Source organism: Notothenia coriiceps, unplaced genomic scaffold (genome assembly GCF_000735185.1).
Source record: "Notothenia coriiceps isolate Sejong01 unplaced genomic scaffold, NC01 NC01_scaffold00010980, whole genome shotgun sequence".
NCBI lineage: Eukaryota > Metazoa > Chordata > Actinopteri > Perciformes > Nototheniidae > Notothenia > Notothenia coriiceps.
Window position 1 is genome coordinate 28,815 of NW_011343681.1, and position 14,293 is coordinate 43,107.

The 14,293-nt window shown below is 39.2% G+C and overlaps 2 protein-coding genes across 5 annotated transcripts in view; both read left to right on the plus strand.

The window, feature by feature from the left end:
* Positions 1 to 5,757, plus strand: part of ttyh2l (tweety homolog 2, like) — a 24,246-nt gene extending 18,489 nt beyond the window's left edge. For 2 of the 4 annotated variants that reach the window (XM_010772207.1, XM_010772211.1), the window contains 8 exons: positions 344 to 413; positions 509 to 564; positions 1,814 to 1,906; positions 1,994 to 2,086; positions 2,822 to 2,964; positions 3,084 to 3,266; positions 3,347 to 3,425; positions 4,702 to 5,757. In XM_010772207.1, coding sequence (XP_010770509.1) covers positions 344 to 413; positions 509 to 564; positions 1,814 to 1,906; positions 1,994 to 2,086; positions 2,822 to 2,964; positions 3,084 to 3,266; positions 3,347 to 3,425; positions 4,702 to 4,782 — 798 coding nt within the window. In that variant the 3' untranslated portion in view covers positions 4,783 to 5,757. Of the gene's footprint in view, positions 1 to 343; positions 414 to 508; positions 565 to 1,813; positions 1,907 to 1,993; positions 2,087 to 2,821; positions 2,965 to 3,083; positions 3,267 to 3,346; positions 3,426 to 4,253; positions 4,267 to 4,701 lie in introns of all 4 variants that reach the window. The other 2 variants (XM_010772208.1, XM_010772210.1) reach the window with 2 other exon arrangements.
* Positions 5,758 to 6,973: 1,216 nt separating this feature from the next.
* Positions 6,974 to 11,840, plus strand: LOC104946383 (charged multivesicular body protein 6-like). Its single transcript, XM_010772212.1, has 8 exons — positions 6,974 to 7,208; positions 7,645 to 7,754; positions 8,172 to 8,259; positions 8,485 to 8,571; positions 8,969 to 9,034; positions 10,567 to 10,647; positions 11,254 to 11,329; positions 11,434 to 11,840. The coding sequence occupies exons 1-8, from the start codon at positions 7,143 to 7,145 to the stop codon at positions 11,481 to 11,483; spliced, it is 624 nt and encodes a 207-aa protein (XP_010770514.1). The 5' UTR covers positions 6,974 to 7,142; the 3' UTR covers positions 11,484 to 11,840.
* The last annotated feature ends 2,453 nt before the right edge of the window (positions 11,841 to 14,293 follow it).

Below are 14,293 nucleotides of genomic sequence, written 5' to 3' on the forward strand. Positions count from 1 at the left end.
AGTGAAACTACATTATTTCCCTTTGAATTGCAGTGGAGTAGAAGTAGAAAGTGGCACAGAAAGTGTGTGTGTGTGACTGTGTGTGTGTGTGTGTGTGTGTGTGTGTGTGTCTTTATTGCACGCATTTCTTTGAAAACTTGAATTTCACAGACTCTCTTAAATGGTAATGAACAATGTTGTAAATCAAATAGTTTGAGTTGTGGTGAGATCCTCTTCATTTCAGGTCAGCTTGATTTCTTCATAGCATCAGAAGTTGGATCTGGTTCATGGCTTAAATAAATATTGCTCTCTTTGTCTCGCATACTTGCTAGATTACAGTTAACAGTTTGTTGTTTTCTTACAGGGCACCAGTGACTTCTGTGTGTCTCCAGACAAGTATATTGTTAACCAAACCAAGGATTTCCTAACTGCAGGTAATTTATCTCTACAAACAGACCTGCAGAAATACCAGCTTTGAATGTTAAGACACAATCTATCTCCCTGTCTCCTTATTTCTCTCACCCTCCAGATGTTGCTCACTATTATTTGTTCTGCAGCCCGAATCTACCAAACCCTTTCCAACAGGTATTGACAAACTGTGTACATTCTCTGCTTCTGCTCACACATATCGTTTTTTTTAAACTTTTTACACTAGAAAATGTATTGCTATTGCCAAGCCACTTGATCATTATCAAGCCTGAAACGGATCAGTACTGAGAAATGAGCCCCCAACACTAATTTAATTACTTAACGTGATAAACTTTCATCAAAGGATATTCCATTTTTTATAAGTGGGTCTTCAAAAATTAGCCATATCTTTTACTCTTTACATAATCTCTGCCTTGGGGTTCTCTCACTGGCAACATGTCTTAGTTATTTTTGCAATGTACTGTATATCATGAATAAAGGCAGCAACTCTTTAGAGGAAACTGGAAAAATAACGACACGGAGGAATTGTTTCTATGTTTAAAGACATCTGCATCGCTTTTTGCATATAATATTTAGACACCTCCTAAACTCCAGAACAGCTAAGTGGTGCAGCTTGAAATGCTGGTGCATACAAAATGTACTCAAAAATAACTATAGCAATAATATAGCTTTAGACTTATAACCTTGCATTATACGCACACAACTCCAGTTGCTGTTGATTTCTTAATAAGAGGTGATTTACATATATTGGAAATGAGGTGTTGGAGCTGAATGACTCTGAATACAATTTCTCTAAAGTAACATTAGTGTTATTGCCAAGGTCATTTTACCGTACATAACCAGGTTCACAAGATGATATTATTTTCAAATGCAAGAACAGGATACACAGAATCTGATGCCAAATGCGTAGGCTGCTCACTTGCATGTTATGTATATTCATACAGGGTCTGGATTTCTTCATGTGCAGTACTGCATTTGTAGAACATGTACTGAGGGAATCCTTAGAGGATAAATCCATGACAAATAATTATTAAAACCCACATGCTTAGTTATCGTCACAGTATCCATTTAAGGATTAATGATGCCTGTTAAGTAGGTAAGGATAATCTCCTCGTCCGATGGCCTAGTTGATATAAATATTGCTCTTTTGTTTGTGCTTAACACTGGGTTGGGGGGGGAATAGGAGGAGGGGCAGTGACTGGTGGGTGAGATGGTTGGTGGCTAAGGATAATCTGTGTCTATCTGTCTGGAAAGAAGTGTGTCCTCTGTTAAGCGCATTATAAAGCCTTTAACACCGATTTACTTGTTGACATGCTACTCCCAAACAATGCTCTTTATGATATAATTCTGTCTTTGTTTGTTGTGGCTGTGCGTGTGATGTTGGTGGGCGATAATTTTTTCACAGTCTTTGACGATCTGTCAGCGTTCTTTGACCACCATGCAAATCCAGATCCAGGGCTTGCTGCAAGTAACGGTGCCCATTTTTCCCACTGCTGAGGTAAGTGGCTGCTTGAAGGAGATATTATTAAACCATACTACGAGAAAGTGTGTCATTTTCACTTCTCTTTTATACCTTTTTAAACAGAGAGACCTTTTGGGGATCCAGCGACTGCTGAACTCCACTGAGTTCAGTCTACACCAGCTAACAGCCTTGCTCGATTGCCGCGGGCTACATAAGGTAAGGTCAGATTCCGACCAGAACAATTTTTAATAGGGCTGTTTGTGGCACAGCTCAAATCCACTTACAGGACCAACTTGACTGCCTTTAAAACCGTATTTTTATATTCTTCCCCTGGACTGTCTTCTTTAAATTCACCATTACATTTGTCAGTATACAGTACTCTGTATCTGCTAGACGGCACTATTCAGCACAGTCCCTCTCACTTCTCAGTCTTACTTTACGAATGTTGCTTTCAGATTGTTAGAGTTTTATCTGTGAAGGCAATAGAACATCTCAAGGCTGAAATGAGTCTTTCCGCTGCGGTGATTGTAACATCAGATGTAGGCTTTTAGAGATGACAATTGTATATTCAGTTTTGTGTCGGCATGCATGCCAGTAATATATGCTGTTTATTTTAAAAAGGAAGGATTCAGTGAAAACACAAAGAACTATGCAAACCTCATGATCATTCTCAAAATATGTTACTCATGAATCAAATATAGCAATCAAACAAAGAAGGTGTCCATAAAATGCACTGAGAAACATTGGTTGTTTAAAATAGAGATCATATGTTGTTTATAGTCCGGGTAAAACTTAATTGGTTCTTTTTAAAAATTAATCACATGAATAAGAGTCTAGTGACATTAAAAATAATGTTTTAGTAGTCACAGCCTGTATTATTATTATTATTATTATTATTATTATTATTGGACACTGACAATAACCGAGTGTATTGTGCGTCTTCTCGCCTAGGACTACCTGGATGCCCTAATAGGTGTGTGCTATGATGGGGTGGAAGGACTCCTCTACCTCTCTTTGTTTTCTCTGCTGGCTGGCTGCGTACTCTCTGCCATGCTGTGTGCAATTTTCAGAGTGTGGACGCTAATGGGCAGCAGGTCAGAAACAAGCGACCCCCTTATTCCATTACGTACTGCCCACAATGCACAAAGTGTTAACGCGTGCACTCTCTCCCCTCCTGTCCTAATTTGTGTGCGGTTGTACCACTTTTATCCAGGGACAAAGAGTATGACGACATAGATGAGGAGGACCCATTCAACCCCCAAGCGAGGCAGATGTCTTACAACCCCAGAAGGTCCAACATACACAGTTTCTGTAGCTATACCAGCAGTCTGGGTAGCCAGGCCAGCATTCAGCCACCTCTGCCATCTGCTTCTAATGCTTCACCGCCTGAATACATGTGAGATCAATAGATAATGACAGCATATTGGTATTTGTTTGTTTCATCTCTTACTGCCTTTCTTTCCCTCTCCGTCACAGGAATCAGTCCATGCTGTTTGGAAGAAGTCCACGATATGAGAACGCCCCGCTGATAGGGAGAGGATCCCCACCGCCCTCGGTGCGTTGGCCCTATGAGGCTATAGTGTCCCTCGTGTGATAAGGACACTGGCACTTCTGACTTTAACACAGCTACAACACTAACAGAAAGCATGCATAGCAGCACCATGAAAATAACAACACATATACAAAGTGTAGAACCTCACAATTTTCTCACTAAGTGAGGAGAGTTTGCATGTGATGAAAGACTGCTCTCTGCTGGCCGTTGACTGAAGTGCATACAAGTGTAGCCCTGTGCCCTATCTGTATGCAAACACACACTAATCTTTTCACCACTGCCTTGGATTCTATTTCTACTTCTTATAAAAGTGCTAAAGACTAGTACATACATTTACACGTAAAATGTGTAAAATAACCATAGTTTTTGTTGAATAAAGACAGTGTAGGTACCTAGTTTTAATGGTTCGAGAGCTGAAGCTTCATGAAAGGAGGGATGCTTAAAATTCACAGTTAGTTTCTTTTGATATCATTTTCTGTTCAGTGCATGGCTGACTCACTGCTTGAAATGCAATCAATACTGTACGTACTCATTACTTGAAAACACTTTTTGTGGGAGATAAGGGTGTATAAATGTGGATATGTGTTGAAAACGTGCCTCTATGGGGCTCCAAGCAAGGCTCTGCCATATGTTTTTTTTGTTTTTGTGCATATGCTTTTTATTTGTTTGTGTAACAGATGGATTTTCTTCTGTTTTTGTTTTTATGAATCAGCTCTGCTACTAACTTTACTTGCTTCTATGTAAGCGGTTTCTCAAAAAGGTTTCTGATTGCTTAATGTTAACCAGTGTTTTGTAACTAACCCTGTTGTTATTTCCACTTTTTTTACTCAGATTTTTAAAAACCGTAAGTTTCCTGTTCTTCCTGATTGTCTTTATTTCATTTTCATTATTCTACTTGAAACACGCTGTGGGCCTACCTCTGTAATTATACTGGCTATGCTAAATAGTCTAACCTATAACCTTAAGGTTCCATACAGTACCTCAACTTTGTGACCTTTGACCTTCCGGCACTGTTTTATCCACAGGGTGTTTTATGTGAGTGTAAGTTATTCTTTGACCCCTGACCTATGCCCCTGTCTGCTCTTCACCCGATCGTAATTCCCAAGCTACAATAAAGCACCATCTCTCAATTCCAAAACCTCATCATATAAGCAGATCATAATTAAATGACATCTTTTCAAACTTAAATCAGATCATTGGATGTTTAATTTGACAAAAAAAATGCAGTTGTTTAAATGCAGATGTGCTAACTTGTGTTTGTCAATCATTTCTTTTGCAGTACTCGCCCAGTATGAGGACCACCTATCTGTCTATGACTGACGCCCAGATTAGACACTTTGGGACTGACTTCCAGGCGTAGCCTGCTACCTACGCAACCCTTTCAGAGCAGCACTGTTCGAGACTGTGGGTTCTTACCAAGGAGGCTGTCCTGTCTCTCGGTTTAATCCTGTTTACCTGAGCTGCAGACAGCTGTCCAACTCTAGGACATTAAAGCAGAGACAATTACCACAGTAACACACCGATGCAGTGCACTTAAATCCCTGCATGCAGTTTTGAACAGACGACCTGTTCATCTCAAGACTGTTGTTGATGTTGTCATGATGTGTGGAAACACTGTTGCTCCAATATAAACACTTCTATGAGCCAAATCAATAATTTAAACTGATTGGATGAAAATTGTTTCTTGCTTTTTCTTGTATTCTAGTGGCCTGCATGGATATGATCCGCATGACGGTCAGTATACTGATGGCTGATTATGACCAGTAGACCATCCATCACAACAACATTTTGACTTTTGTTAAATCTATACTCTTTGTACGTCTCTGAAATGAAGGCCTTTGTGTAATTATGGTGCTAAATGAACGAAACATCATATTTTTAACGACTCAAAATAATGACAGAAATGCAAACCATACCAACATTGATTTGTTAGGAGAAGCCAAAGATTTTACTAAGTTGTGATGAATTTTATATTTATCTTTCTAGATCAAATAACAGGTTTATGCATCTGATAGTTATCATTGTTCTGAACTTCAATGCATCACCTGCTGATCAGTGATGAGTAAAGCAGTTGGAGTGAGGGGTTTATTATTATTAAAGAGCACAACATGTTTTAATAGACTTGCAGTCATCCATCACTGTTCTGTGACACAGCTCGTAGAACATAAATCTGGATTTGCAGAAATGTAAAGTTTGTTCTCAGATCCATCCACCGTCAGTATCTTGTGGATGAGTCATTGTTTTCTTCAGTGTTGAAGAAATCGGCTTTATGGTGTTTTTTGTGTTGGATAATGTATCAAACTAAACTAATATTTGACTGTAAACGCTGTATGCAGACTTGTGTGTTGTGTCTTTCCTTTTTTATACTACTTACTATGCTACTTGTGATGTTAAACCCAGGCGCGGAGGGAGGGCTGGGCATCCGGGGCTGCAGCCACGGATCTTTTATGTATGGCATTGCGCTCTGCCAGTCTGAGCCCAGAGTAAAATGCTTTTGTGTGCACAAACTAGAGGGTGCCAGCAAACACAAGTGTGATTTTGGTGGGAGCACCCTAACCCTAACAAAGTTATAGTGGGGTTGCCAAACCACCTGTTCTGCTGAACATGGGCTGTAGAGAACCGTGCAGATCTTCCCTATTGACACCAGGACCAGACAGTCTTTCTGAGTGAAATGTAATAAAGTAGTCATACTACGCAGTAAAATTCAACAAAATATAGCCCATAGTGTTAGAGGTAAAACGGCAGGGATGAACCAAAGAAATGTGTTACTGCATTTTAACAACCCCCAAAACATGTGCTTTGTGCATGTTGCAGGCGCCCAGGCCTCTGTGCCCTTGACCTTATTCGCTCCAGATCCACCCCTGGTTTAACCTATACTCTTACTCTAATAGCCCAGATACCTTGGGATAAGGCTAATTGTTTTTTTTTAGTGTCACCTATTTCTCATAGAGAAATATGCTCAACCATTGCATTCATTTAAAAACCTGGTAGAAAAGGTGCCTCTATTCCATAAAACAAATTACAAATACAAAGAGATAATTGTTGACAGCGATGACGGCTTTGTTTTGAACAGTACACAACTAATTTAAACACCATCACTTCATCATTTTACTTGTAAGGTTACTCTTTATCCAAAGCATAACAAAAAACACATTTTACAATTACAATGTCTGCACAATGAAATTGTATTGGTGAAATTAAACAAAACCATGGCAAGTTGGATACTGTATAAACTGAGGTAACTGTTGAACAAAAAAAGAGATCATCCCACAGCAGCCTTCTGTGTTCATGTTCACCTCAGGTTAAGCATTTTTTAGGAAATGTTGGAGTCATGATCTCTGCCCAAGGTGTTGAGTCTGGAACCCCTGTGGAGTCTGGAGCTTTCCATGGTACCTGGCCATAAGGTAATGCTTCACCAACTTAAATATTAAATATATTCATATTAAAGTATATAATATAAAGACGGGTTTGATATGATCTTTCAGAGTGCTGCCTATCACTCTGAGAAATATTTGTCGTAGTTGCAGTCTGGAATTAAGTCGAACACTGCAGACCTAATGTCCCATCTCGCTTGCCATAGGAAACAAAACACTGGACATGGTGGCAGACAGTTAGCTCTGCTAGCCATCGTAGGCTGTTTATTATCATGCCAAAATGTTCGGAATTAAGTAATAATTTGTCTCTTGATGAAGGGGGTTCTGGAGGGGATGTGGCTAAATAATGGGAAACATTTTCGGGAGAAAGAGTCAACCTTCGCGTGTAACGGAACAAGACAAAGCCATTTTGGTGAGCTGATAGCGGCTGTAGCAGCAGATTAGTTCCCCGTTACTTGAATGCAAGGCAATGGGTAGCTCAGTGCATAGCGCTGTAGCTAACAGGCTACATGGATTATTTTTAGTTTAATTTCCTAGCATGCCACTGTTATTCAGCGTCTGTACAGAACCCCTTTTGTTGGGACTAGCTAAGTGTTGTCTTTGGGTGTGTGTTATGAAGTCTAAAACCACAGTGAACAATTCAATGCGTTACAGAAAAGTCATATAATGAATATTACTTGGTGAAATTGAATTGTATCATCCGTAATGGTCAACTTCTTAGATGTTCTAAACTGTACATGATATTGTTAAATGTAACCAGAGTTAACACCATCTTAATCATGTGTAGCCTTTCTTATTATAATATTGTCAGTTGGTTAAAACACACTTGACTTGTATTTGTTTTCCAGCAATTGAAGCAGCAGAGAGATAAGTTGAAGCAGTATCAAAAGAGAATCTACCTGCAGCTACAGAAAGAGCGGCTTCTGGCAAAGCAGCTGCTAAAAGATGGCAAGAAAGAGTAAGCATTAAAAAGACATATACCTTTTTCAGTTCACATCTGAAACAATACTGTATGTATCACCATGTAGTAACAGTTCTATAAAGGCAGGCAACAACATACAATAGAGAATGTTAAATCAAAAATGATATGGTTTTCTGTTGTGTTTCTGTGTAATGTTTGTTATACATCTTGAAACAAGCTTAAAAAAGCAGTGTTGAAAATGATATACATGTATTATTTTTGTAATAGTTATTAAGAACACTGTAAGTAGGTTTTGATTAAAAAGCAATGCTGCATGATAAGCCTATACTGTATGTAGAACCTTCGTTGAAGACCACTGTCTGTTTACTGTGTATGCAATACCACATTCTGTATGAATACTTTAAAGCTTACTCTCTGCTGTATTATGTTTTCCCTTTGTATCTGTTATCAAAGGAAAGCACTGCTGCTTCTTAAGAAAAAACGATATCAGGATCAACTACTAGAAAAGACTGAAAATCAGATTTCAAACCTAGAGCACATGGTAAGTTTTGTGAGATTACACTCTTCAACGTCATCCCTTTTTAATTCACCAAGCCAACTTTATAATAAAGTAAAATCTTCCAATATATGTTTTTTTCTTTTACAGTATAATATGGCTGTCTGATATTCAATATAGGCAGGACTTATGCAATGAAAAACATAATGAGCCACTATGCAGTCATGGTGTGGGAGTCATTTTGTAACTTGTTTTTCTTTTTATCAACAGGTCCAAGATATTGAGTTCATGCAAATTGAGATGAAAGTAATCGAAGGACTTAAGGTTGGCAATGATTGTCTGAAGAGTATGCACGAGGTAAATTTGCTTTCATGTTTCTAATTCATGTTTTGTTTTCAGAAAACTCCCTTTCACATTAAACGATAATATTACCACCTTAAGCTTTAGATATGTTAGTTAGTGAATACTTCAACAATGTCAACGTTTCCACTGATACACATACTTCAATGAATGTGATCCTCTGGTGAAGAAAGCAGCAGAGAACGCTTGTGGTTTGTGTTAGCATAGCTGGTGCACATTGTTTGAAGATTAAAGGATTAAGAAGCAAAGCCTTGACTGCAGCGGTGTGACTGCTGCACATCCTTGGATACAGTGTACAGATCTTGTTCAAGAAATTCACAAGCCAGCCAGAATATGTGGAAACAACCTTTCATCTAAAAACACCTCTGTATCATGGAGTTTCTCTTCTTGACAGATCATGTCAATTGAAGATGTGGAGAGAATCATGGATGAGACCCAGGACTCTATAGATTATCAAAAGGTAAATGTCTGCTTGATATCAGTCGAAAACCCTTTTACATCGCCTTTTCTATTTTATTTTTTCAATAATTGTTTGTCAAAACCTCTATAGAATATGTTTATTTTAGCTGTAAGTTTAAGATCAACTTAATTTGCACTATAAAAAAACATTATTTGAATAATGCAATTTTGTATTTGAAAATCATTACCAAATGTTATATGTTTAGAGGATGCACACTGCACAAATACAAAATAAACACATTTCCCATTACATGGATAACTGTCCATGTTGATAGTAAGACAACATAAAATCAAAGCTGTCACTGTCAGAATCAGAATACCTTTATTAGTCCCACAGAGGGGACATTTACATTGTTACAGCAGAAAAGAGCCAAAGACAGCTTAATGTTACCTAAGAAGCATGCATACAAAAATATTAAAGGGGACCTATTATGCTAAATCCACTTTTTCACGTTTATACATCAACATGTGTCCCCTCTGCGTAAAGAGATTCTGAAAGTTTCACGAAAAAAAAGATTCTTTCTCTTTTTGTCCTGATCCATTTATTTTATATAAATACCTGTCTGAAAATGAGCTGATCAGATTTTGGCCACTTTATGATGTCATAATGTTTTTTTGGCTTGTGTAACCATTAGCCATTAATTAACCAAGGTAACCCCCCCCCCCCCCCCCCCACACACACACCTTATCACCTGAATCTCCTCCTAGAGCACCATTGTGTTCTTTTTAACCAAATATATCTCATATTATCTTTTAAAGATAAACACATTTTATATAAATAAAGTTACACAATTTACAAAAAAACACATCCTGTAACAGTTCTGAAGATTTAGCAGCCAGGTATATATTGCACAGTTATTAACGGCATATATATATTGCACATAGTTGGTGGTTAACAACAAGGAGTGTTATTGCGCATTTCCACTGCAGCGGGTAGCCCCGTTTAATCGTCCTCAAGCGGCCAGGCCAGTTTTTGGTGGCCTTTCCATATATCGCGTAGCACCGGCTAGCGGGTACTTTTTTCCTCTTTTTCCGGCCCCATAAAATCGTGGTTCTATCAGGCCAGGGCCAGGGCTTAACTAGTGACGTCAACACTCTCGACTGCTGATTGGTCAGAGAGAATCGTCACAAGATCGCGCGCGAGATCATCCCTAGCGTTGCATATATATCTAGAAGCAAGCTTGCAGCATTTTTATACACAGCATTTTTGTAAACGGAGTAAACGATCGCTTCCACATCCTCCATTGTTGTGTGTGTTTTGTGAGTTGTGTTGCATTGAAGATGACGCCACTGCAGTTTTACCCAGCGTCGCTCCGCCCAAAAAGCCCGCCAAAAAGCCGATCGCCCCGCCTACACTGCGTTGCTACCCCAGGTCCTAAACTGTAAAGGAAATGCGCCACGGCCTCGGACGGCCAGCGAGGCGGCCTGAGCGAGGACGCTTAGGGACGCTTAAACGGGGCTACCCCGCTGCAGTGGAAATGTGCCATTATAGTGCTATATTATGCTGTCAGCTAACACGTTTTGCTCCTGTAGCAAATAGATGAGCTGCTGGCTGGAGCCCTGACGCAGGAGGACGAGGATGCTGTTTTAGCCGAGCTGGAAGCCATCACTCAGGTGGGCGTTGAGTGGGCCTTGCACCTTTCTTATCACAGAGAATGTTTGCTGATCGTGCATTATCTTTCCCTGTAACGTCCCACTCCACATTTAAAGCTACACACTGAGGCCTGGTGTAATCACATGCTTCAGATGTTTGCCACTAACTGTATTTATATTTGACATGATTTGTAAAATATCAATATCTGGAGGAGAGGAATACTTCTAGCAATGTTACAAGCCACAATATAATTAATTGTCAGCAATAATAGGGTGTATAATTGTTATTTTAAATTATGCAAATTGTCATTCCTATCGAACGACACATTATTTCACACTAGAAGACAGATTTTAACTCTTAGGATTTTCAATTTGGAAAAAGTAGAAAGAAATGCTCTTGAACCTTTTTAGCAGGATAACTAAAAAAAAATTGGATGTGCCATCAAACAAGTTTGGGTTAAATAACTTGGCTCATATAATAACAATGACAGCCTTAGTGCTGAGTGATATTATTGCACTTCAGGGAAAAGGTCTTTGCCAATGTTATATTATTGTGCTTTTCTGATTGGTAATTTAACTTTGTATTGTTGCAACTTGTATTGTTACTCTTCCCTTGTCCGGAAACAGGGAGAAGATTTAGCCCTTCCAGAGGTCCCTACTGAGCCAATAGGAGGGGTCCCAGAGGCAGCTAAGGCTGAACCGGGTATGGCTGTTTTTCTAATCTTATATCACAATGCATTCCTCACACTCTTGATAAAGTGTATTTACAGTAACTGATATTTGTTTTACTTTGACTTTCTTGTCTAGAGAGGAGAGAAGCAAAGAACAAGCCAGAAAGAGAGATGTTGGCAGTCTAGAAGAGTACTTTTATTGTTGGAAATAGGCTGTCTTGTTCCAAGGAGCTGTCTGTTGAATTCAGTATTTCATTCCTAACTGTTGACAGAAGGTGAAGATGGGATCTGCAGATATCAGTGCACCTTCACACATTTGTCAGGACCGGCACTGTGTCTGCACTCTGGTTTACTACTCTGTTGAAGTATCTACTTAAAGGATTGGAAATATGATTTTCTTCTGTGTCTGAATTAGATTAGCACAGCAATGTCACATTGTAACTTCTCTGGTTATGGTGTCACAGAATTAAAAGGACACATTTGTAGATGTTTTACACATTAATTCCAACTGTTTTCCATATAAAACTGAACCTTGGCAACATGTTTTCTTCAATTTCTTATCATTTGATCTTTTATAACTGCAAACAAGTAAGGTTCTGTGGCTCTAACAGACATTTTATATCATAGCATTTCATTCACAACTCTAGATTGTGTTTCATTGTTTCTCCAGAGGGGGGCACTACCTCCTAGATTTTCTTTTTGCCCAACAAAACAGGTGTGTTCATTCACCTCCCATCAGTGAAGTGTGCGTGGTTATTGACAAAAAAAGTATACAGCTCATGTTGCTGATATGTGGGAGATGTTGAGACAAGAAAGCCAGTAATAGTATTTACAATCCCACACTAAGTGTGCACTTAGACTCTAATTGGCATGTACAATGAAACTAACACAAATTACCCACTGTGAGAAAAACATCACCTGTGGTGTAACTGAAAACAGTCAAGAGTATGTCTCGCTCACAGACTTTCAATGCAGTTGTATACATAAAATGTTATTTTGTAAACGCAAATAAGAAAACCTTCATTGGGACAGCAGTTCCTCTACTGCACTCTATTTGAAGATTAATTAAATGGCAGCAAGAGTGTGCTTAAATGCTCTGATGGGCATAAGCATTAAACAACAAAAGGCACTACGCTGATATGGACATGGAACACTGGTGGGCAGGAGCCATACTGTTAATCAGTGTTTTTGGCTCTATGTGATTTATTTAGAGCAGCCATTTCCAAGTGATGCACTACTATGGCATAATTGCTTTAAATGGATGTACACTTTAGAGAACTGTGTCTTTAAGCTCATCTTAATCAGACAATAGGATTGGTAACATAAATAGGTATATCAAACTCGGAATATATTAGGTATACTTTTACAGGGCAGAGACTTATTTTAACTGTGACATGTTCTATGAGCATTGTGCTTGTGTATACTATAGTAATGGTAGAGCTCGATTGGTAGAGAGTTATGGGGGCGTGCACTCTAATAAGGTGGTGCTGCATTCTAATACTGTGGGAAATGTTTGATTAGGGTTTGAGCGGAGTGAACATTCGAGTAGTATGGAAGCCTCGTCAACATAGAAACACACATTTACTGACAGTCTCTTTTAATTTTTAGCCAACACTCATTTAGTTTTTGTAAAATTAGCGTACAACATTTCTGAATAAGACTACATCCAGTTCAGCCTAGCACTGGTGAATCGTTTGTTTTCAATTAGGTATGGTATTTTATATGACACATAAAAAGAGGAACTTTAATTTGTAAATATGCCCCTTTTTAGCATCATTGTATTTCCGAGTTTATTTCTCAAGCCTTCTGCTGCTCATCTCAGAGGGCGAAAAGCTCATCTGTCGTGGAGTTCCTGAAGGCAGCAGCGGGCTGTCAGCTGTGGAGAGGGAAGGTGTGTTTAGTTGGAGTGGGGTTTCGGAAGCGCTGTATCTTCTCACTCTCACGGGCGCGTTGCCTCGCCTATTGTAAAATCCAACTCGTGAATTTACCCTTTCCCTCATTTTTAATCGGATACACGTTTGAAGGAAAAATAAACGTTTATGGTCCTGGCTGAAGATTTCACGATGTCTCGCACCGACGAGGTTCACCGCATGACGGAAAATGTCTATAAGGTAAGGTTCAACTAATGAATAAAGTTTTGGGGTAGCTAACATAGAGAATTTGACTAAATATGTCAGATACACAGTGCAATTCCACCATTTAATCAGACATATTTCTATTGGTCAAGGCGCATTCAAAGCCTAATGTTTTTTCTTCTTCGATAATCCCTTTTAGGGGAGAGGCGCAGTGGATCAGTTGGGTGATATTATTCTGATTAGTTTACCAAAATTGTCTGTTTTCCACTTTATTTATACATTCTATGGTCTTCCACCTCCACATATTTCTGCAGGTTTGATAATTAAGGCATCACCTCAGTTAAAAATTACCTGCAGCTTACAAAACCAAAGTCACTTGATCAGTTTTTCCTACATGTAGGCCTATTGTTCAGTCCACCTTCTTCTCTGATACCAGTTGAGCCTTTTCCTAAGACACCAGTGGATTTCTATAGCCTAGTTTCCATCCTGAAATGAGGACACGATGCATTCCAGAAGCCAGTGTTTGACGGGCAGAGAAGGCTGGGCTTATCTGTTGCAACAAGTAAACATTTGCCCCACAGGGATTTCAACACTCAAACCGGTTCTGCCTAAACCTGTGTGAACTTTGCATTTACAAGTTAAAGGTGGGGTAGGTAAGTTTGAGAAACCGGCTCGAGATACACTTGTTATATCCCATGGAATGCTCTTAACATCCCGATAGCAATGAATATCTTAAGTGCTTAGAGAATTAAAATGCTTATTTTTGTGGAGCCGTATTACTGTAAAAAGGCACGACCAATCCATTTTAGCCGGCCCGGCTAAAATAACTGGATGGCCTACACCTGCCTGTCCAGCCTTCCATCGCTGCACCAAACTTATTCTCGTGCCCTCATTGGTCATGTGCGCGTTCGTGTGTGTTGG

What these genes read in the sequence shown, in the direction of transcription:
- LOC104946383 (XM_010772212.1), top strand. Translation starts at nt 7,143, where the DNA reads ATGGGAAACATTTTCGGGAGAAAGAGTCAACCTTCGCGTGTAACGGAA. An exon ending in TTTCAAACCTAGAGCACATG is followed by an intron (nt 8,260 to 8,484) that starts GTAAGTTTTGTG and finishes TTTTATCAACAG; the next exon opens with GTCCAAGATATTGAGTTCAT. An exon ending in AGCTGGAAGCCATCACTCAG is followed by an intron (nt 10,648 to 11,253) that starts GTGGGCGTTGAG and finishes GTCCGGAAACAG; the next exon opens with GGAGAAGATTTAGCCCTTCC.